General features: G+C 39.5%; 1 protein-coding gene across 1 annotated transcript; it reads right to left on the bottom strand.

The window, feature by feature from the left end:
- Positions 1-4723: 4723 nt before the first annotated feature.
- On the bottom strand, positions 4724-19652 carry aasdhppt (aminoadipate-semialdehyde dehydrogenase-phosphopantetheinyl transferase). Its single transcript, XM_047390594.1, has 7 exons — positions 19253-19652; positions 18016-18129; positions 14741-14861; positions 14093-14214; positions 13270-13431; positions 11313-11381; positions 4724-5668 (listed from the first exon to the last, which is right to left on the bottom strand). The coding sequence occupies exons 1-7, from the start codon at positions 19394-19396 to the stop codon at positions 5513-5515; spliced, it is 888 nt and encodes a 295-aa protein (XP_047246550.1). The 5' UTR covers positions 19397-19652; the 3' UTR covers positions 4724-5512.
- Between the last annotated feature and the right edge of the window lie 4100 nt (positions 19653-23752).

Genomic DNA, 23752 nt, shown 5'->3' with positions numbered 1-23752 from the left:
TTCTATGTAATATCTTTTAATCTGAGGGAGGCAGTCATATAGGTAAGATGGTTGAAACCTGGACACAATTGGGTGTCTAAGTCTCAAGTGGAGAATGAGTTGCATGCCTAGAAATCTACCAATTTAAAAAAAATCTGCCATTTCTGTACATGAGTGTTCAAATACCCAGTGTGACTTATGACATAACCTTGTTGATGGCTACAAAAAGTTTTCTGTGTAACTCGCTTGATAGCATTTAATCAACACACACACACACACACACACACACACACACACACACACACACACACACACACACACACACACACACACACCACACACACACACAAACACAGAATGGTTCAAATGCATAATTTAAAGCCCAAATATAATATAACATTAATGCAGATGAGTTTATGAACATGTGACCTGTGTCGTAGGATGCTAAACTTGTGAAAAACTCAAACATCACTTAGCTATGGTCATATGCAAGAAAAGGGATGCCTTAAGTCTTTGTGAGACATCAGTTCTGAATTATTAACTGCTCACCATGGTAATAGTGATTTATTTGTATTTCCATGCAGCGGGTTATCATCAGCTTTTTTTTCCACCTTTCATGAAAACACAAAGACAAATCAATGAACCGACAAGGGATTAATCAAAGCAGTGTTCATGTAGCCAGATCCAAACCAGATGCAACATATTTGGTATTTCTACAATCAAAGTTGAATCACATCAACCTCTCTGGAGCGCTGAACTCTCAGAAAAATACCTCTTTTTTCTTTGCTGCTCTGCTTAGAATCCAAGATCTGTCTCCAGATACTTGTTTTAGTTTGCAGGTAAATATGTTTGAGTTCCATCACCTTTCAATTAGTTTCTTAAAATACATTGTGTGGTGCATACACTGAAAGTGTCAAAGGCAGTCATGGAGAGTGCAGAAGAGTTTATCTGTCCTAATAGTCAAAACAAACATCTTGAGTAAAACCAACATATGAATTCCCATCTTTAGCAAATAGAGAATTTTGTGCGTTCTTCTTGGAAAATTTGATGCAAACTCATTTACTGGCCCATTTACTGTGAGATTATGTTTGTCCAGAATTCAAATCTCAATCAAAGAGGTTGTCTAACCTCTTTTCTGCTTTCTGCCCATTGTATTTGACTCTAACGCTGACTCACAGAGGCCGGCCAGAAGAGCCAGCATCCCTGCAGGATTTGTTTTCAGGGCAGCCGACCACGACCAGGACATTTAAATTGATCGTGTCAGCTCTGACGTTGCTCTGACGCGAGTCCTGAGTTTGTGCAAAAAGGTTTAATTGATTTTATTTAGTCATGACCAGTATCTGAGCATAATCGCTGACTAGTTTCACAGGGCCAGGTTTATGTGTTAATGAGTCCCTACAAAGTGCAGCTATCAATCAGCAAATTATTGTTTTTTTCTTTTAATTTTAAGTAACTCTGGTTAATTTTCAGCATGTTTTTCTATAATTTTTCAGTTTTTGTTTAGTATTCATTTTATTTTAGCCGTATTTGTTCTCTTTGGTTCTCCTTAACTTTTTTTGTCCCATCTTCTTTGCTTAAATGACGTTTATACTTCGTAGAGTTGAAACAATTAATCAAAAATAATTGTGATTAATTGTTTCAGCTAATTGTTTAACCATTATTGAAATAATAATCAACGAATTTTGTAATCGAACAATCGTTACCTGGAGTATACAGATTCTAAAACATGGCATTTGCTGAAAGAACAATCCACACAGAGCGATAATTAGACAAACATTGTACAGAAATATATAGATTATGCATTAAAGATGAAAAAACTTCTTGGTCTGTAAATATGCTACATCCAGAACTCCTCGAGTGGCATAGTTTTAGCTCAATCTGGTTTAAATCCTGTAAAGAAAATCTCCTATTAAGCACCTTTTGGCATCTGATTATTAATAAATTAATCAAAATAAATGTCAACAGATTAATTAATTAGTAAAGTTAGTTGCAGCCCTAATGCGTTGAAATGAAATGAGAAATGATTTTCTAACTTTACTTCTGAGGGACGTTTTTGAGACATTTTATAAATCACTTATCTGGTTGTAACACAACAGAGAGAAATATTTATGAGTAAGAAATTTTCCCTGCATTATTACGCTAATAGCTTATTATTTAAAGCTCCTCATCTTCTATTACATGTAATTCAAAGTTATTTTAACTTGATGACGCCTCTGTTGCTTAAACAGTTCTACCAAACCCTCTTGATCCATTTGTGCATTTGGCTTTAAAGAAAATACAAACACATTTAAACATAAACACACATTACTTCGCAGTAAAACATATTAAAATTGCCACAGCCTCATATAAAAATGAGGCTGTAATTGCGGTTAGCATTAAGCTGTGGTTTATTTTAAGAACACACATGAGATGCTTATTCTGCATGCTTAAAAAAAGAGGATTTGTGTGAATGTCAGGAGTGTAATCTTCATTAATAAAAGTGTTGTTATTCTCACCGATTAAACATATTCTTGTTTACATTTTAAGTTTAGTAGGTAAAACCTGACTTGTGGTACCAAAAAGAAAATATGCATCTTCTTAATTTTCAATGAATTTTTGTGGCTCCAAATACTCTATTAAAGCAAAATATCAATCCTCTTCACCAGCAGAGCGACCCTCAGGCTGTACCGATGCTTAAAATTTGCCTGCCTCCAGCCCACACCTGAGAAAGAAGAAAAGTCTGTTTCTGTGATATTACAGTAAACCTGACACAAGAAAAATGAGCCTCTGTGCCTCCTGTCTGACCCTCCTCATTGCTGCAGAGAAAACAAGTTTTTAGACAACAAAGAGGGAAACAAACTCACTGCAGCTGCAGGCAAGGACTATATGTTTGTTGTTTTTGTCCTTCAAGCTCTTTTCTCATCTTGAAAATCTACACAAGGGACAAGGTCACCTATCGCGCCACTACATTAAAATCTGAGTTTTGTGGAAGTTGCTGTGAGACTCCAGGAATCCCTGACCATGCTTAAACATTTTAAAGATTACAACTAGTATGTGCACAGATGTGAAACCAGCATTTGTGATCCTGGCAGAGTGCTTTAGTACACAAGGTGAAGGTTCGAGGAAAATGTGACATTTCTCAGGGAAAGTTCTGCTCACTTTGGAAAGACAAGATCAGGCGCTTCTGCAACCACTCGCCCTCGTCATTGATTAACCCGGTTTTCTATCTTCGTATTTAAAGTACAGGTCCTTCTCAAAATATTAGCATATTGTGATACAGTTCATTATTTTCCATAATGTCATGATGAAAATTTAACATTCATATATTTTAGATTCATTGCACACTAACTGAAATATTTCAGGTCTTTTATTGTCTTAATACGGATGATTGTGGCATACAGCTCATGAAAACCCAAAATTCCTATCTCACAAAATTAGCATATTTCATCCGACCAATAAAAGAAAAGTGTTTTTAATACAAAAAACGTCAACCTTCAAATAATCATGTACAGTTATGCACTCAATACTTGGTCGGGAATCCTTTTGCAGAAATGACTGCTTCAATGTGGCGTGGCATGGAGGCAATCAGCCTGTGGCACTGCTGAGGTCTTATGGAGGCCCAGGATGCTTCGATAGCGGCCTTTAGCTCATCCAGAGTGTTGGGTCTTGAGTCTCTCAACGTTCTCTTCACAATATCCCACAGATTCTCTATGGGGTTCAGGTCAGGAGAGTTGACAGGCCAATTGAGCACAGTGATACCATGGTCAGTAAACCATTTACCAGTGGTTTTGGCACTGTGAGCAGGTGCCAGGTCGTGCTGAAAAATGAAATCTTCATCTCCATAAAGCTTTTCAGCAGATGGAAGCATGACGGACAGCAGTCAGGTCGGCAGTCTTACCCATGATTGGGGTTTTGAGTGATGAACCAGGCTGGGAGTTTTAAAGGCCTCAGGAATCTTTTGCAGGTGTTTAGAGTTAACTCGTTGATTCAGATGATTAGGTTCATAGCTCGTTTAGAGACCGTTTTAATGATATGCTAATTTTGTGAGATAGGAATTTTGGGTTTTCATGAGCTGTATGCCAAAATCATCCGTATTAAGACAATAAAAGACCTGAAATATTTCAGTTAGTGTGCAATGAATCTAAAATATATGAATGTTAAATTTTCATCATGACATTATGGAAAATAATTAACTTTATCACAATATGCTAATATTTTGAGAAGGACCTGTAGACTGAGAGAGGATTAGCTTGTGATTGGTTATAGCTTAGAAGATTTCTGCACCGTCTGTTGTTGCTGACTAGACTTGTTTTCCAGGACTGTAATGTTTTCAAATTCCATTTCAGACAGCCTCCCATTATTCTAGGACACAGACTTCTGCACCTTGAGCGTAATCTTATTTCATATTTATGTTATCTTTTAACGTACATTTATAGTTTGAAGTCATGTGCAGCACTTTGTTTCAGCTGTTTGCTTTAAAGCGCTTTATAAATAAAGTTGGTATGCTATGGTACATAGCTACATATTTGTCATTAGATGTGAAACCCAGATACTTCTCGCTCTCAACTTCTATTCATGTTTTCATTTTCAGTAACTACACACCTTTAAGGCTTGGAGCAAAGCTGGAAAAATATCTCCATCACTTCTTATAATAACTTATAATAATTAAAAACATATTTACTAACTTCAAGAGCTATGCATATGTTTGCAAGGCACTGTTTGAAAAAGGACAAATGATTCTGCCATTAAAAAATGCACACAGATAAAAAGGCTGAAGTGTCTTTTTTATTTTTCTACTGAAAGTTTATACATCATTATACAGACAGTCTTATTTAAGGCTGTCTGCATCACTCTCTGTATTTAATACAAACTGGTTTCCACTTCGAAGCTTTGTATTTCCTGGTAAAATAAGTTTACTTTTGTCATTTTGCACTGTAAAAGCATTCCAGGGCATGACAATGTTGTTTTTGACAAATGGAGATAAATTGACATCCACGGAAAAGACAAGAAATTAATATATTTAATAAAAACAATACCAACTTGGAGAAACAACTCAGTACATCATGCTGAGATGGTAAAGTCTATATTTTATCTCTGAAGTTGAGCTCGAGCTGACAGCAAAGCAACTGTGTGTTCTACACCATGTTTTTACTTAGTCGAGATTTTCAAAGAGGTTCAGGCATTTATCTTATGCTTATCCTACCAATATCAATAAGGCTCAGTATTATTTTTAACTTGGCTTTTTAAATAAGAGCTTCATTAAACTGAAAAACATACTGCCATGGCAAAAAGGAAGAAAAATACAGAGTATATCCAAGTTGCTTAAAAAGTTGAACAGCTTCTGTGAGTTAAAAGATTTCTTTTCTTCAGCAAAGTTCTAAAGTTAGATTCCTTGGAGGCAAACTTTAGATTTTTAAGTCTGTAAAGAAACTTGACAGCACTTGACTGGACTTATGTTGAATAAGAAAGCAGCTTCAATGTCAGTGTTTCCTCTTTGGCACCTTTGAAAGGTTCGTGTGTGTTGGGCAGGTGAATGTCAGAGTGAGACATGTTGTCAGCCGGATATCTGTGTATCCCTCTGTCTCTGTGGAGCCTCGGCCTTCATTCTGAAACCTTCCCAGTAGGCAGGATCCTCTTCTGTCAGCGGCGAGGCCGAGGCGATGAGCTCACTGAACGACAGCAGCGTGAAGGTGGCGGGAGGAGGAAGAGGCTGTGAGGAAGACAAGAATGACATGAGTTTTTTCAGCAGGGATGTATAAAGCCTATAAGAAGTCCAAAAATAGGACACTCCTTGAGACAGAGGTGTCTGACTAAGAGTTTAAAATCACACATGGCTTTTATTTCATGAGAGGATTTAATCTAAATTAAATATTTGATATTCTTCTTTAATAAATCATTTCAAACTGGTGAAGATGTGGCTGCCAACAGCGAAGAGGGAGCCATGTGGTCCACCAGGACACAGTTTCCACAGCAACTGAAAGCATCGGTTGGGGAAAAATGTGTGTCAGCCGTTTGCAGTGGTCCTCAAGAGACAAAAAAAAACTATTTACAAAATTAGGTGTAACACAGATGTGGACAAAATGTGTTGGCACCACTGGCAGAGATGTGTAAAAGCTTTAAAATCAATATTTTAATTGTAGCGTCATGAAATTGATAAAAATCCACATTTGAGTACTTTTTTCAGTGAGAAAACAATCCTATGTTGAGAAAAGGTGGCACAATTATTAGTTCCCACAGGAAATGCCTTTAAAATAAATTCAACTAAAGCATTTTTTCCTTATCTTTTACCTTTTCCTAAAGGTTGGTCAGATTTTAATGGAAATAATTAGTAATGACATACAGTTTCCTTAGGTGGAAATATAACAGGCCATATTTATCTTAGCACCACCCACAGTGAGCAAGATGGTAAGGTGGGTTACAAATCTCCAACACTCACTGTTGGAGAACCACAGGAAACAGGAACGATGCCAGGACAAAGGCTTTTCTGTCCTACCATCACAAATGTAAACCTGTGGAGTTAAATGAAGGTTAAGGTTGAGCTTTCCTTCACCTAACACTCCAGGTGAGAAGTGAAATGTGGAAAAGCACCTGTTGCCCACTGTTAAGAATGGTGGATGATCTGCAATGCTTTGGGCCTGTTTTTCTTCTAAAGGCCCTGGAAACCTTGCTACATTAAATTTTTTAAATTACAGGGACATTTTAGACCAACCTCTGATGGACTCTCTAGCAACCTTAAAATGTTTCATCACAGAGTCTTTTACCCCTTGGTTCTTTAAATCTCCTGTAGATCCCAAAACATATGACCAAATAAAAACAGCGCTGTTTCACCGAACATATGGCCAATCAATTTTCTTCCATGTCCAAATTAACCAGAGTCTGGAACGAGCTGGAGAAAGAGGAATGGTCAAAGATCCCCTTTTTCTGCATCCTTAAGACTAGGTGCATCTCTGCTGGGAAACAGATGAATATAAAAGCATTACGGTAACTGCATTGCGGCGAATAAAAGTGGCCACCAGGGATTTTATTAAAAAACCTAAATGTACCCAAGTTAAAGACTGAATTGTCCACATTTCTCAGTCTGAGATTAAGCCAAAGCATTTATTTATTTATTTTTTACACATAGTTAAAAACTGGTGCCAATAAATGTGATCGGCTCTCACAAATGCTGAGATTGAAGCTTTAAATTAAATCAGCTGTAGTGGCTAAATGGAAATATAAAAAACTCATAATAACTTTAATAAAGATTTTCTGTAAAATCTTTGTGAAAAGTGAAAATTATTTATTCTTCCTTTTAATACATCCAGAAAACATAACCAGGACTTAATGTTAAAAGCAGGACATCAGAATATCCTTGTGAAAACTGGTGAAAACTTTTTTTTTTATATAATTTTTGCGGCACTAGAGACATTTATTGTTTTCATTTTTTCCGATAGTAGGCAGACAGGAAATAGGGGAGAGAGAGGGGAAAGACATTCTGCAAAGGTCTCTGGGACAGCCGCTTCGGGGAATGTAGCCTCTATACACGGGTCGCGTGATTAACCCCTACACCATCAGCGCCGCGCCCAACTCACTAACTTTTAACATTAAAAAGTTATGGGTGATTTTTGTCTCGCACTTTTTTTGGTTACAGGGAAAGGATTACATTTTGATTAGTCTTAATGCAAAAAATGTAAGAACTGAACAAAATAAAAGCCGAGAAAAGTGTTTGGCGTTTGTATTTGGAGGCTGGTTCGGGAAGTTCGGGACTTTGACTATGCCATCTCTATACATTTAAATTCTTGCCATCCTAAAACACAGACCATTTATGCCAGTCTGAAGGATTTTACCAAGAATGAACTTGTATTGACCACCCTCTACAATTCCTGCAATCTCTAGCGAACTCCCAGTTCACACCAAAAAAAACCACAGGGTGATGCTGGCATCACTATATTCACTATGGTTTGTCAGGGGGGTGAGAGGAGTTGTATTTCAATTCAATTCAATTCAAAAATACTTTATTAATCCCAAAGGGAAATTAAATGTTGTTGTAGCTCATATTATGTAGGTTTCTTCAAAGAGCCGTTGTAGATGCTGATGGCTGTGGGCAGGAAGGATCTCCTGTAGCGCTCCGTCTTACAGCAGATCTGAAGAAGCCTCTGACTGAAGACACTCTGTTGTTGTAGGACAGTCTCATGAAGAGGATTCTCAGGGTTCTTCATAATGTTCTTCATTTTATGAAGAATCCGTCTTTCTACAATGATCTCCAGAGGTTCCAGATGAGTCCCCAGAACAGAACCAGCCTTTTTTATCAACTTGTTGAGCTTTTTTAGGTTCCTGGCTCTGATGTTGCTTCCCCAGCAGATGATGGTAGAAGAGATCACACTCTCCACAACAGACTTATAGAAGATATGCAGCATCTTGCTGCAAACACCAAAGGACCTAAGCTTCCTCAAGAAGTACAGTCTGCTCTGTCCCTTCTTGTAGATGGCTTCACAGTTGCATCTCCACTCTAGTCTGTTGTCCAGGTGAACACCGAGGTATTTATACTCCTCCACCACCTCCACTTCTTCTCCCATGATAGAAATAGTTTTTGACTTATTCCTGTTTCTCTTAAAATCTACAATCATCTCCTTTGTTTTAGTCACGTTCAAGATGAGATGATTGTTTCCACACCATGCCACAAAGCGGTCCACCACCTTCCTGTACTCAGCTTCTTGTCCATCTCTGATCCACCCCACGACTGCAGAATCATCTGAGTATTTCTGCAGATGACAGGAGTCTGTCTTGTACTGGAAGTAGGAGGTGTACAGAGTGAAGAGGAATGGTGAAAGTACAGTCCCCTGTGGTGCTCCCGTGCTGCTGACTACCTGGTTAGACTCACAACCCTTCAGTCTCACAAACTGTGGTCTGTTTGTCAGGTAGTCTTTGATCCAGGAGATTGTTGAGGCCTCCACCTGAGTCTTCTGGAGTTTCTGACAAAGCAAATCAGGTTGGATTGTATTAAATGCACTGGAGAAATCAAAGAACATGATCCTCACAGTGCTGCTGGCTTTGTCCAGATGACAGTGGGTTTGTTGAAGCAGGTGAATGATGGCATCTTCAACTCCAACTCCATAGCGGTAAGCAAACTGAAGGGGGTCCTGATGGTTTACTGTTTGCTTACTCAGGTGGGCCAACAGGAGTCTCTCTAGGACCTTCATGATGTGAGATGTCAGGGCAACAGGTCTATAGTCATTGAGGACTGATGGGTGAGTTTTCTTTGGTACCGGAACAAGACAGGAAGTCTTCCACATCACCGGAACCTTCTTCTGGGCCAGGCTAAGGTTGAAGAGGTGCTGCAGAATCCCACAGAGCTGCTCTGCACAGGCCTTCAGGACTCTAGGGCTGACATGATCTGGACCTGCAGTCTTATTCCGATTCAGTCTCTCCAGTTGCATCTTCACCTGACTTCTTGAGACACACAGGTGGAAGGGGGAAGCAAAGGAAGCATCAGCATCTTCTGATATGGTTGAAGGCAAACATGTAGAAGCAGAAGGGTCTAGGGCTGAGGTGGAAGATAAAAAATGTGAGGTGTTACTGGACAGCTGTGGGTCCTGTGGGTCAAAGGAGGGTGGGATGTCTGTTTGGCTGTGAGCAGGAGAGGAGGATGCGAAGCTTGTTTCTGAACTGAACCTATTGAAGAATATGTTCAGTTCATTGGCTCTGTCCAGACATCCATCAGTCCGATCATCCTTCTGCTTGAAGCCTGTGATCTTCTTCATCCCTGACCACACATCTCTGATATTGTTTTGCTGGAGCTTGCTCTCCAGCTTCTTCTTGTACACCTCCTTGCTGTCTCTTATCTTGACTTTAAGTTGCTTCTGTATACTCCTCAATAATTCTCTGTCTCCCTCTCTGAAAGCTCTTTTTTTCTTGTTAAGCAGGTCCTTCAGGTCACTGGTGATCCAAGGTTTGTCATTGGGGAAGCATCTCACGGTTCTGGTGGGGATGATGTTATCCACACAGAAGTTTATATCGTCGGTTACACACTCAGTCATGGCATTGATGTCCTCTCCATGTGGCTGGCACAGTGCGTCCCAGTCTGTAGCTTCAAAGCAACCTTGCAGAGCTTCTTCAGCTTCCTGTGACCATTTTCTCACAGCCCTCTTTATTACAGGTTGCCTCTGAACAAGGGGCTTATATTTCGAGCAGAGAAAAACAAGATTGTGATCTGATTTGCCTAGAGGAGGTCTTGCTGTAGAGATGTATGAGTCCTTGACATTTGCATAAAACAAATCCAATGTTTTGTTTTCTCTGGTAGAGCAGCTGACAAATTGTTGAAACGTTGGAAGTGTAGCAGAGGGTGAAGCATGGTTAAAATCACTAGAAATTGCCACAAAAGCATTGGGGTTTTGTGTCTGTAGCTTAGCAACAACTGAGCTGATGGCATCACATGCAGTGTCGGCAACAGCGGAAGGTGGAACGTAAACTGTTGCCAAAATAACACTGGTGAACTCTCTGGGTAAATAATATGGACGAAAACGTACTGCCAACAGTTCAATATCTGGACTGCAGAGATGACACTTCACGGTTACATGTCCTGGATGACACCATCTGTTGTTCACAAGTACTGCCAGTCCACCTCCTTTACATTTGCCGCTCCTCTTTAAATCTCTGTCTGCTCGTATGGTTAAAAAGCCCGGCAGAGAGACGCTGGAGTCGGGGATATGATCCTGCATCCATGTCTCAGTAAAACACATAATACTGCATGCCCGGTACTCTGGCTGGGTCCTTTGTAGGGCTTGGAGTTCATCCAACTTGTTTCCCAATGATCTCACATTATCCATCAAAATCAACGGAAGAGATGGTTTGAACTTCCTCCTTCTCTCTCTTCTCTTAGCTCCTGCTCTGCATCCACGGCGTCTCCTTTTCAACTCATCAGGAATTTGGGGTTGTAGCTGAAGTATTATTTAAGCTTTTGAGATATTAATCAGCTGCTCCCGGTTGTAAGAAACAACCCCGTTGCCATGGCAATGCATCATAACAAATGTCCAAAAATAGAAAGTATTAAGAAAAGTCCTCCAAGCTGCACAACATCCGACACTGGAGTGGACAGTCATCCAAAAAAAATCAACTGTATCCACCACAAGAGGAATAGTTCCCAAAAAAGAATAAATCAGAATCAAAAGTAACAGAGCTACTCCAACCTGCTGCCACCTTGAGCGGCGCAATTCTAGAAACACAAACCTCATTTACCTTTTAATTTTACAAATATGGCCTTAGATGTATATTCTATTGGAAATAATATTTAGTCTTAATCATGAAAGAAAGATAAAAGTTGCATTTTATTTCTAAATCAGAGCCGCTACGCAGTCATTAAAGTCATGCTTCCTTACTGCAGAGACCGCCTTGTTTGCTGGTCCGAGCGCAACCGCCACATGATGGTCAGCATCCAGCAGGCTCTCCTGCAGAAACACACCGACAGACACATCAGCACATGTGTGACAGGATTTGAGATTGCCTGTAAGTGTGAGTGAAAATAGCTGTCTGTCCGTCTGCGTTAGCGCTGTGATTGACTGTAAAAGACAAAACCTGCCTCTCCTACATGACCTTTTGATGATAAACAGCAACTGCTGAGAATTGGCCGAATGCTTGCGTCAAAACCGAACACTCAGCAAAACCCTCCAGAGCCAAGGTTGACATTATGACAAACAAATAAAACAAATCCACATAAAATTGATTAATGTCAAATTTAACCAGCAGGTATGAGCAGCCGCCAGTTTAATGCGTGACCAATAAAAACAAAAATGATGATCAAAATATTTAATTTAGTTGCTTTGATCTATTTTACCCTTGTGTCAGCAAGATCCAATTGGTATAAAAAGATTGATTGATCCAATAAATTTTGAATCAGCTATATAATTTTAAATACGTTTTATTGTACATTTAAAGGTATGTATTGGATAAGTTGCTTCTAATGCTCCTCTTCATCAATTGCTACCTAACAGAAACCTTTATTCATTTGTCCAATTTAAACAGAATATTAAATAAAGTATCATAACATTGTTTAAAACACAGAGTTTATTTCATAATGGGTCAAAGACAAAATGACAGCTGTTGTGAAAGGGTTATCATCATAAAGCACAGCTTTTCTCTGCTCAACACAGAGGGGCATAAGAGACAGCTGAGGAAAGGTGGCATCAAGCTTTCTTTAACTAAAAATAATGTTTTAACAGAAACTTGTAAAACAGAGATACACTGCAGAAGAAATGTTGAAGCAATGTAATAAGATGAATGAATACAAAAAATGGAAAGGACAAAAACATGTGGGTTGAAGGGAATAAATATGGAAGACAGGGAAGATGAAATTGAGAAATAAAGCATGTAGGGAAAGCAAAGAAGTCCTGTAGTATTCTGGACCTCTAAGGCTGATTAACCGTTCTTTTTAAAACATTTCTATGACGGTGGTGCTTTGAGCAAATTTGCTGATGGTTTGAACAGGAGGACGTTCATGCGTGAAGAGTGACACCCTTGCAGTGTGCCGGCATTGAGGACAGGGGTGGAGGAGATGGGGTTGTTGCTGACGAGGTCTGGTATCCAGGTTCAGAGTAGGCTGCTTAGTTTCTGAACCTGTTCGGGGTTGCACTACATTATGTGAGCTGAATCTGCAAACAGAATCCCTCACATAGATGTTTCTCTTATCCAGGTGTGTAAGGGCTGTAACGGCACGCTCTGCCGAACTGTTTTCACTGTATGAGAGCACAGGTGTGTGAATCAATGTCCACAAGAATAGAGGTCTTAATGTGGATACGATGAATCTCTTAAATTATTTGTTGATGAAAGGAGTGTAACCAACTCGATGATGGTTGTTCAGCTGTACCGGGTTCTGCTGGGTCCCGGGGACAATGGTGGCCGACTAATGACAGATGGGAGCTGCAGACTGCATGAGCGAGAAGTTAAAGGTGATGGTGAAAACCTCAACTAGCTGATTCACACATGCTTTAAGTATGCTTGCTGCAATTCCGTTCTGACGAGCTGTCCTTGTGAGTATGATTTCACTTGGAGTGAACACCACGTGGATTAGTCAGGTTCTCACTACTATGAGATCATAGATCTAATCATGTTCTCAGTATTCATTGAGTTGGGAGGATCTGTTCTACCTACAACAATTACTATATGGTTCAGGAACTCTGCAGAGTTGACAAAAAAACGCATCAAAGAAGATGTGACACATTTAAAGGGTAACTTTAGAATCCATCTATGGTGATCTACTTCCGTAAGAAGTCAACTCAAACAATATCAAAGATGGAAAGACATGGAGGCGTCAACCAAATATTTTTAAATCAAACTTACTTCAAATATCCACTCCTCCTCTGGTTCCTCATCAAGATGCATCTTGGTCTGGCGCAGCACCGAGCCCTGTGTGAGTGGTTCGGGTGATGGGTGAAACTCCATCCTCTGCAGGTTGAAACCCAGACCTGTGCCGATGGCCTTGATGAAGCTCTCCTTCAGGGTCTTGGTGGAAAACGGGGGAAACTTGATCAGTTACATGCACAGATAAAGAAAAGAAAATGTGTTGTTTGTGTGAGAAAGCTGAGAAAGACAGACCTAGTGTGCAGAGAGAGCACGTCTCTGTGGATCAAACTACAACAGATGGGAATCTGTGCACACGTTAAAAGGCATGCATACAGAAGACGGGCTTCATGCCTCTGCGTGCGCACAGCCAAAACCAGCCATGCTCCCTGGCCAATAAGCCACAATAACACCATTACAGAGCTAATCACTATGGCAACCGTTGAGCTCTGCCATTAGTCAACAGTGTGGTGGTGATATCAGGGCTTGACGTCTCTGTGCCGCCTTCTCATTCTCACCGCATCTTTACTTAGCTCAGCACTGTCTTTCAGTGACCATCTGTGTATGCGTGGATGTCTTTAAAAACGGTGAATATTGTGACAAGGTACTGAAGAGCAGAGTGTGAGGGAAGAAAGAAAAGTGGGGGTGAAATGTGAATCAAAATGGGGTCAAGCGTCAACGTCCAGAATGTAGTAATGTGTCTCAAAGCACACTGAAAATTATATTTTCTCTCTCTCTTTGACACACACACACACACTACGCCGCCTGTGATGCCCGGCAGCAGCGCAGTGTGATGACAGGGATCTATGGTTGCCATGGTTACCCAATGGCGGTAGAACGCGGCAAGTTGCTGGTGCTCCGAGTCGGCTGATTGGATAGTGCTCCACTCGTGCGCAGTAAACTGACGAGTCATGATGCGGAAAAACTCCGGGACGGAGCTGCTGCCTGCAAGAGACGGAAACATGAGGATGCAGACATAACGGGGAAGAAGGGAGTGAAAAGATGAGAAGAAACATGCAGCAACAAGTCAGGCCCTTATTTATCACAGCAGCACTACAGATTTGAATGTGGTGACTGAACACGCATACCTAGACCTCAATTTTAAACTGCTCGGCCAATGCATTCTTTTGTTAGACAACAGCGACACCTTGTGGAAAACCTATGGAACTGCAAATCTAATTTAGGACCACAGTTCATAAGGTTTAGAATCAGAATCAGAATCAGAAAAGCTTTATTGCCAAGTACGTTTTTGGACATACAAGGAATTTGTTTTGGCGTTTAATACAATAAGCTATAGGCCTGGATGGGTGCATGTTTGTAAAGCTGCAGTTGAAGTTGAATTCAAACATTAAATAAAAACAAAATAATCTAAGGTTGTTAAATATCTAAAAACTGTTATATTTGCATTTATTTTACTCATAAAGCCTTTTACTCTTAATTTTAGAACCTATGCGTGAACCTCAGCCTTCACCTGGCATTGTGGTCTTCATCACATCTACTCCAACCTGCAACTCCTGCTGTGCAGCAAGCACAGCGTAATCGCCTTGGTGGGAGAGGTTGAAACTCCAGGATGGATCCGAACTTGTGGTGACCTGCATCATTGTCATTCACATGAAAGGGTTTCTGATTAGTTTTGTGTATCTTGACAGTTGGGTAAAGCTCCATATAAAAAAGAAGGCTTGTCCATACGGCGCTGGGATTATCTAGATGGGCAAAATATGACATGAGGGGCCAGTAGTGGTTCTTAAACAATCGCCATCCAGATCATGAAATAAATCACTGTAAAAAAACTGGTGTTATGAATCAATCTGGGTTCGACTGAAAACTAATTCTAAATTACACATTCTGGATTTTTGAATTTAAAGTCCTTAATTAAACTGAAAACAGACAAAAAAAAAAACATGCTTCACAATCCAGGAAAACATCTATATTAAAGCAAATCTTCTTTATAATGTGAACTTCTTATACCTGACTGTGCAGTTGCTTCCTCTTGTACATGTTTTTAGATTTGTTGCTGAATTTTAGGTGAGATTAAGTGACAGTATATTCTGTTGTGTCCTAAATTTTATATTATTTTAGTAATTATAAAATGAGTTCTACAGGTCCTTCTCAAAAAATTAGCATATTGTGATAAAGTTCATTATTTTCCATAATGTCATGATGAAAATTTAACATTCATATATTTTAGATTCATTGCACACTAACTGAAATATTTCAGGTCTTTTATTGTCTTAATACGGATGATTTTGGCATACAGCTCATGAAAACCCAAAATTCCTATCTCACAAAATTAGCATATCATTAAAAGGGTCTCTAAACGAGCTATGAACCTAATCATCTGAATCAACGAGTTAACTCTAAACACCTGCAAAAGATTCCTGAGGCCTTTAAAACTCCCAGCCTGGTTCATCACTCAAAACCCCAATCATGGGTAAGACTGCCGACCTGACTGCTGTCCAGAAGGCCACTATTGACACCCTCAAGCAAGAGGGTAAGACACAGAAAGAAATTTCTGAACGAATAGGCTGTTCCCAGAGTGCTGTATCAAGGCACCTCAGTGGGAAGTCTGTGGGAAGGAAAAAGTGTGGCAGAAAATGCTGCACAACGAGAAGAGGTGACCGGACCCTGAGGAAGATTGTAGAGAAGGGCCGATTCCAGACCTTGGGAGACCTGCGGAACCAGTGGACTGAGTCTGGAGTAGAAACATCCAGAGCCACCGTGCACAGGCGTGTGCAGGAAATGGGCTACAGGTGCCGCATTCCCCAGACCTGGGCTACAGAGAAGCAGCACTGGACTGTTGCTCAGTGGTCCAAAGTACTTTTTTTGGATGAAAGCAAATTCTGCATGTCATTCGGAAATCAAGGTGCCAGAGTCTGGAGGAAGACTGGGGAGAAGGAAATGCCAAAATGCCAGAAGTCCAGTGTCAAGTACTCACAGTCAGTGATGGTCTGGGGTGCCGTGTCAGCTGCTGGTGTTGGTCTACTGTGTTTTATCAAGGGCAGGGTCAATGCAGCTAGCTATCAGGAGATTTTGGAGAACTTCATGCTTCCATCTGCTGAAAAGCTTTATGGAGATGAAGATTTCATTTTTCAGCATGACCTGGCACCTGCTCACAGTGCCAAAACCACTGGTAAATGGTTTACTGACCATGGTATCACTGTGCTCAATTGGCCTGCCAACTCTCCTGACCTGAACCCCATAGAGAATCTGTGGGATATTGTGAAGAGAACGTTGAGAGACTCAAGACCCAACACTCTGGATGAGCTAAAGGCCGCTATCGAAGCATCCTGGGCCTCCATAAGACCTCAGCAGTGCCACAGGCTGATTGCCTCCATGCCACGCCACATTGAAGCAGTCATTTCTGCCAAAGGATTCCCGACCAAGTATTGAGTGCATAACTGTACATGATTATTTGAAGGTTGACGTTTTTTGTATTAAAAACACTTTTCTTTTATTGGTCGGATTAAATATGCTAATTTTGTGAGATAGGAATTTTGGGTTTTCATGAGCTGTATGCCAAAATCATCCGTATTAAGACAATAAAAGACCTGAAATATTTCAGTTAGTGTGCAATGAATCTAAAATATATGAATGTTAAATTTTCATCATGACATTATAGAAAATAATGAACTTTATCACAATATGCTAATTTTTTGAGAAGGACCTGTATAAGGCAGAAATAGGCAAGATATTAAAAAGGCACACCCTCTGTGGGTTTAAATGTATAAATAATCCATTAATTACCAGATTCTATATTTATTTATCTAACCTCAGGTGTACAAATTCACGCCTCACAGACATAATTTTTTTATTAAACTAAGACAGTGTCAAAATGGAAATGTTTGTGGAAAACTAAGTAACTTTCAAAAATCATAGATGTTGCTGTAATAGAAGCATAATATTAACTAAATTTTATATTTCCATTTTTAAAACAACATTAAAAAACATTATCTTTTTTTACTTTCTTCTGTACTATTGGTACCACAAAAAAAATCTAACAATTTTAAGGCCTATGCGCAAAAATCTAATGAGAGCCATTTAAATGTCATCTTTAGCTTTTACTTATCAGACAGTGAAATATCTTATTTAACTGTTAAATACTGAACATAGTTTAAACATGCCTCCAAGATGGCTGTCAAGAAGATTTCTTTCCACTTCAATATGTAGTCACTTGCTGGCTTTAACTTAATCTTTATGTGCCTGCGGAAAAGAAATGTTTGTTTCCTTTATAAAAGAACCAACGCCAGCCTAAAGCATAAGGGAACAAATCTGTTCCCCAGGCAATTACAATTTATTTAGGATTTTAAAAAGGACTGACACATGTACAAGTTGTAATCATACTGAGAAAATAATCCATAATATAAGAGATAACAGTAATTATTTAATCATTTCTGCTGCTTGCGTCTGGAGTCGCCTTTCATGGACAAGGTTTGTGCAAACTGATCCATAAACAAATTATGTTTTGTATTTCCCTTCCCAGTTCAACTCGGTGTGCACTAACATGCTGACCTTTGGATGACAAATGAGTGAATCAGTGCAATAACCTTCACAATTTTGCTGTTTGTTTAACGTGAACTGGAATTGCAGCCAAAAATCTAATTATGCTTGGTACCGCCTATAAATACAACATATGAATTTTACATAATTTGAGTCCAATGTGTCTTATGGTTAATAGGTTTTTAAATAGAGAAGAAAGGAAAGAAGCATAAGAGAAATATGTAACCTTAATTGAAACTAAGTTTTTACCTGGAGTGGGGCAACCAGATATGGTTTCCCTCGGGGGGATCGCTCTAATCTGATCTGAGACCAGGGGATTCCCATCCTCTCACACACAAACTTCCTGAGCAACAACCGGCCAGCCTGTGGACACACACATTTAACATTATGACTTGACACTACAGCGTTGGGCAGGTTTTAAAAGTGACAGAACCTTTATTTTTTCGCAAAATCCAATGCTTAAATGTAAAATCTTTTACTCAGCAGTTTTTATGGCACACTGAAGTTTAGAGGTTATCCAACCAGCCAACAGTTTCTCAATAGGATAAAGATCCGGGGAGCTTTTTGCCTATGGAATCATAATTTCAATGTTTTGATTCCTGGGTAACTTTGTTATCACCTTTTCCTCATTTTTAATTATTATGGGAAAGGCATGCTTCATTTTGAAATCAATATAAAATTGTTGAGCAAATCATAGCAATGTTTTTGAGCAAAACTCTATAGAGCCTACAACTTTGGATATTACGCAACCCCATAATTCACTACCACAGGACTAATGGCAGCATTCCATTTTTGTATATATCCCAAAAAGTCTTAAGGGGTCTTCATTGGAGAAAATAAGTTGACTCCAGTCCAAACATCATCCCTTCTGTCAGTCTGTCCTTGATGTTTTTATTAAAAAGAAACAACGTCTTCAGTACCATTCATGACACCAGGCCAGCTTCTCCACCTCACTGTCCGTGCAGAAAAACTCTCATGCTTGCTGCTGTTCCTCAGCAAGCTCTGTACTGGTGGCGCCCTGATCCCTTAGTTGAATCCTCGTTGGCAGATGGTCATGAGATTTACGGAAATTCATTTGATGTCCTCAAGTTATGTTCACAGAAATTAAGCATCAATTCATTTAATTTGGGTACATCTTGCCAACTTAATGACTGACATCGGATGATACGGGCAATCGCCGTTACTTCTCACGGATGTGCTGACTGAGATCATACTAAAACCATTTGAATTCTTTAATCAGCTGCCCTGCTCCTGTTAACGCTTTGCTCTGAGATCTGTGGGAAATCATTAAAATGATGCTAGCAGATCGATTTGTGGTTAAACACAGAATGACTTTCTGTGATTCAGTAACATCACATTATCTTTGCAGTCGCAGCAACCAGACTCCATGCAAAGTACCACCACAAACTCCAAGTAAATATCAGTCTCAAGGCTTTTAGCTACTGTACACATGAGCTCAGACGTTGGCTAAACCTTACAGACTCACCATCGCTGACTTTGCATCCTTAGCGAAAACAAACTGTCCGATCCTGTCCTTCTCTTCCCGCTGGACGCACCGAGCGGCGAACAACCAGTCGGACCTGCTCGGCGTCCACGACCCGCAGCGGAAAGCCCAGCGGACGGAGCCCATACCTGCTCACCTCCGTTCACCGTCCCTCTGAATCATCTTAACTCCTGCAAAACTAACAGCTGCTCACAGGTGTGTAGGAAGCTAACTGTAGCATCGCGTCTCGACACGTGGAGGTTAACTTGGATTTGTTGTATTAAAAGTTTCAGGGGGAAGGATACAGAGGGAGTAAAGTGGGAGCAGACATAGAAATGAGCTTTCTGTTTTCATTCCTGCTCTGACGCCGCTGCATGCACCCGGAACAGCGTAAATTTCGTCAGCTGTGGGCGCGGTGCAGGATTGGCCAATAGGAGCTCCTAAAACAGTGCGTCACTACAGTTGCCTTGACGGGCTTTCAAGAATGTTGTAAAAGAGAGCTACTGTGGTTTAAAATAATAATTTGGTTAATTCCTTCATAAAACCAGATAAAGAATCTGAAATTTTCAAAAAATAATTTACTATAAGTGAATATAATTTTTTAAACATTGTATTACACTGATTCAATCTGTATGTAAAAAGTATAAATAAGCACTCCGTGAGTTGAAATAAAGCGCACTTTAAACAAAACAGATTACATTTTTAACAGCAACTGACATAATAGTAAATGCAGTGCACAGAAAATCTGTTGACTGAAATTTAATCGCCCTCTTAATGTATGAGGGGTCAGAGTCTAACAAAAATGAACTTGAAATTAATTGAAGGTGTGACATACTGAACATGGTAAAACTGAGCACCGTAAAAACCAACATGTGATTAATATCGCCTCTGTGAAAATTAGAATCCGTGAATTTGGAGGTCATTAACACGATAACATGGTAAATATTAATGTTATAAATATTAATCAAATTTATCATTTAACATTGCCTGTTTTCATTCACTGTCTTGATTTTAGCGCCCCCGTTTACACTACTTCAGTTATATCATTTATTGCATTCACAGTGTAATTTTTGTTATTCCGGTAGATCGGAATACAGCAGCAACCCCGGCGCGACCGCTGAGTTTTCTGAACTTTGACTGGACCATTCTAATGCCTTGATATGCTTTGTTCTAAACCATCCCTTAACCATTCTATTATAGCTTGTTCTATATGTTCAGGGCCATTGTCTTCCTGGAAGGTGAACCTTAACCCCTGTTTCAAGTCTTTTGTAGCCTCTAACAGGGCACCTTCCAGTATGGTCCTGTGTTTAGCGCCATCTGCCTTCCAGTCAGCTCTGACACACTTTCATTTTCCGCTAAAAAAGCATTCCCACAGCATGATGCTGACACCATCATGTTTCATGGTGGGGATCGTGTCTTCAGAGTTGAGTGTAGTTAGTTTCCTGCAAAAAAGTATATTTTGCATGTTGGTACAAGGTCAAAGTTTGGCCTCATCTGACCAAAGCCCCTTCCTCCACATGTTTGCTGTGTCCGCTACAGGGCTTGTGGCAAATTTTAAAGTGGCTAATTTTATTTTTCTTACAACAGCAACACTCTTCTATAAAGACCAGATTTGTGAAGTTCACAACTAATAATTGTTCTGACAACAGATTCTGCCAATTGAGTTGTGGATCTCTGCAACTCATCCCCAGTTACCAGGGGGCCTCTGACTTAATTAAGGCTTTCCATGCGCAGCTTGTCAGAAATCTCTTAAACGGTTTGCAGTTGTACCTTACTCTTACAGTTCATGTTCTCCAACATGATACACTTGGACCTGTTTTTCAGTGTTTAATCCGGTCTTTCTTCTAAACACAGCTAATGGCTGAGCTTTTGTTGTTTCTAACTGTATCTGCTCTCTTTCATCCCATAGATTTGAAAAATGGCTTAGAGCTCATCTGCTTTGCTGTTTCTCTCATAGACGATGCCACTGAAGGAGCTGCTACTGCCATTAAAGTTTTACTTTTCTTCAACATAGAAAGTACCTCTGGCTGCAAAGTTAATGGCACAATGCAAGCGACTGCCCACTGCCCACTGTTCCTACATGCTCATCCAGGAGGAGCGAATGCTGCAAGTCAATGGCTTAATGCAATCTGCTGGGTTTCCTTAGACAGAAAATGTTTTAACCAGTTTGAATAATAAACTGAACCTGACTTCTTTGTTTGGTAACTAGATTCAATTGGAATGTATGTACTTGAATCAGTCTGTATGATTCAATTGGAACCTTTTATTTTGTAAGTGCCTTAAGACGATGTGTTGTGAATCTGCGCTATATAAATAAACTAAGATGAATTGAATTCAGTTACAAAGGATGGATTTCACAACGTTTCCCTGACCTGTGTGGTGTGTTACATGTTCTTTATGATGCTATTTGTTATCTAATGTTCTATGGCAATCAGATTTTTATTTTGAAAAAAATTCAAGCAACCAGGCATAGTTTTTCTTCCCTTTCCCAATCATATTCCGCTTTGTGTTGCTCTATCACAATAAATCCCAACAAAATACATTGATGTGTGGTTGCAATGTGAAAAAAAAAACATTTAAGAAACTTTGCATCCTTAGCGAAACAAGTAGTAAGGAGATTGTTTTACTATATTTGAGATTTTTTCATTCAAAAAAATTCTCCATATTCAGCACTTACTACAATTCTGGTCAGTCCTGATTGAATTCCACATTTCAGACTGGATATCTTTCAGATAACTAACCTTGGTATACTGTGTATTTTACAGCTACCCAAACTCTTCACAAACCCTCTCATACTACACTATCAAACCCAAGTTTACTCTCCCTTTCTGACTCCCAGGTGGACCGCTGAATCCTGTCGGTTTGCAATACCTCACAGCTCACCAGGCAACGGCACAGACAAGAAAATAAAAGGCACAGCACCCTGCCAGCTTCATCATAATATGCTCTACGTGTCTTCCACATCAAATCCACATCAAATCAGAACCATATAAAGGCAGGAGAGAGAACCCTTCCGTGTGAAGTGTGAAGAAAGAAATACTTATAGATGGTGCACTTTCCTGGCATACCTGCTGCGATTTCCTCACTTGGCTTGCCTCTTTCCAGCTGGTGTTTTCTAACTCTGATTCTCACACGTCCTCACATAGAGACAGCATCTAGTGGAACAGCTAGTTTCTATCTTCTAGGAGGTGGAAAACTTCATACAACCTGCTTGAGTCTCAGAGGAAGTTTTCTCTGATGGAAACTGCTATGTTTTTTAAGCTAAAGCTGCTCTGCTAGACACGCACTAACCTTTATGGCAAACATCTGCTCACTATTATCTCTGAAGATTATTTCTCCCTTCACTTTTACCTGTGATCTGTCAATTTCTCTTTTCCTTCCCCCCCATCTTTTGCTCTCTCCTTCTATTCCTACTTCTGTTTGAATGATTTTGCCTCATTGTCTTACCTCATCTCAGGTTCTTCTTGTACATTTGTTGGGTCTGGCCCCCTCCCTCGCTCCAAACTGGATTTCCTGCAGTTAAAGCATCTGTAAAGGAAGGGAAAGAGCAACTTCAGTGTTAGAAAAACAGAGGCTCTCATCAATGAGATCCACAAGAGGAGAGATGTGTTGTTCTCCACTTCTTGTCTCTTCCACAGCGATGTATCCCGTGGATGTTAACTAAAGCAATAGGTTTGTTCTTTATTAACATGCTGTTAGGTATTATTTAGTCAACTCAGAGGTAAGAACGATACAGTCATAGTTACTTGCAGCAAGGGTACCCCACTTTGCAGTGAAACTACAAAGTTTTTGACACCCTATCTCTTTATTTATATGCACAGTTCAACAGACAGTTCAGACAGGGTGTGTGTGTGTGAGACGGAAAGGAGGCTGGTTCACACAAAGATAACAATGATCTCACACACACAGGGAGGAAGGCATAGTGCAGGTGCCTTGCAACACAAAGTTTTTACATGAGTGATAACAAGTTTTGCACCCATCCAACAGTCCCTCCTTTTATCACAAGTAAAAACATTTAATACAAAAACGAGTAAGAAAAATACTTTGTATGAGCGAAAACCCACGGACGGTAAACAGATTATATTTTGTGGGAAATACTCATACGGCCCCGCCGCCCTCGGCGACCATTAAAAGTTAAATGTTGATTAATACTTAAAATCATAAAAATAAAATAATGATACTTGAAATCATAAAAATAAAATAATGATACTTGAAATCATAAAAATAAAAGAATAATACTTGAAATCATAAAAATAAAAGAATGATACTTGAAATCATAAAAATAAAATAATGATACTTGAAATCATAAAAATAAAAGAATAATACTTGAAATCATAAAAATAAAATAATGATACTTGAAATCATAAAAATAAAAGAATAATACTTGAAATCATAAAAATAAAAGAATGATACTTGAAATCATAAAAATAAAATAATGATACTTGAAATCATAAAAATAAAAGAATAATACTTGAAATCATAAAAATAAAAGAATAATACTTG

This window comes from Girardinichthys multiradiatus, chromosome 18 (genome assembly GCF_021462225.1).
Source record: "Girardinichthys multiradiatus isolate DD_20200921_A chromosome 18, DD_fGirMul_XY1, whole genome shotgun sequence".
Taxonomy (NCBI): Eukaryota; Metazoa; Chordata; class Actinopteri; order Cyprinodontiformes; family Goodeidae; genus Girardinichthys; species Girardinichthys multiradiatus.
The sequence above is the reverse complement of the archived record's forward strand: the minus strand, read 5'-3'. Positions and strand labels throughout refer to the sequence as shown.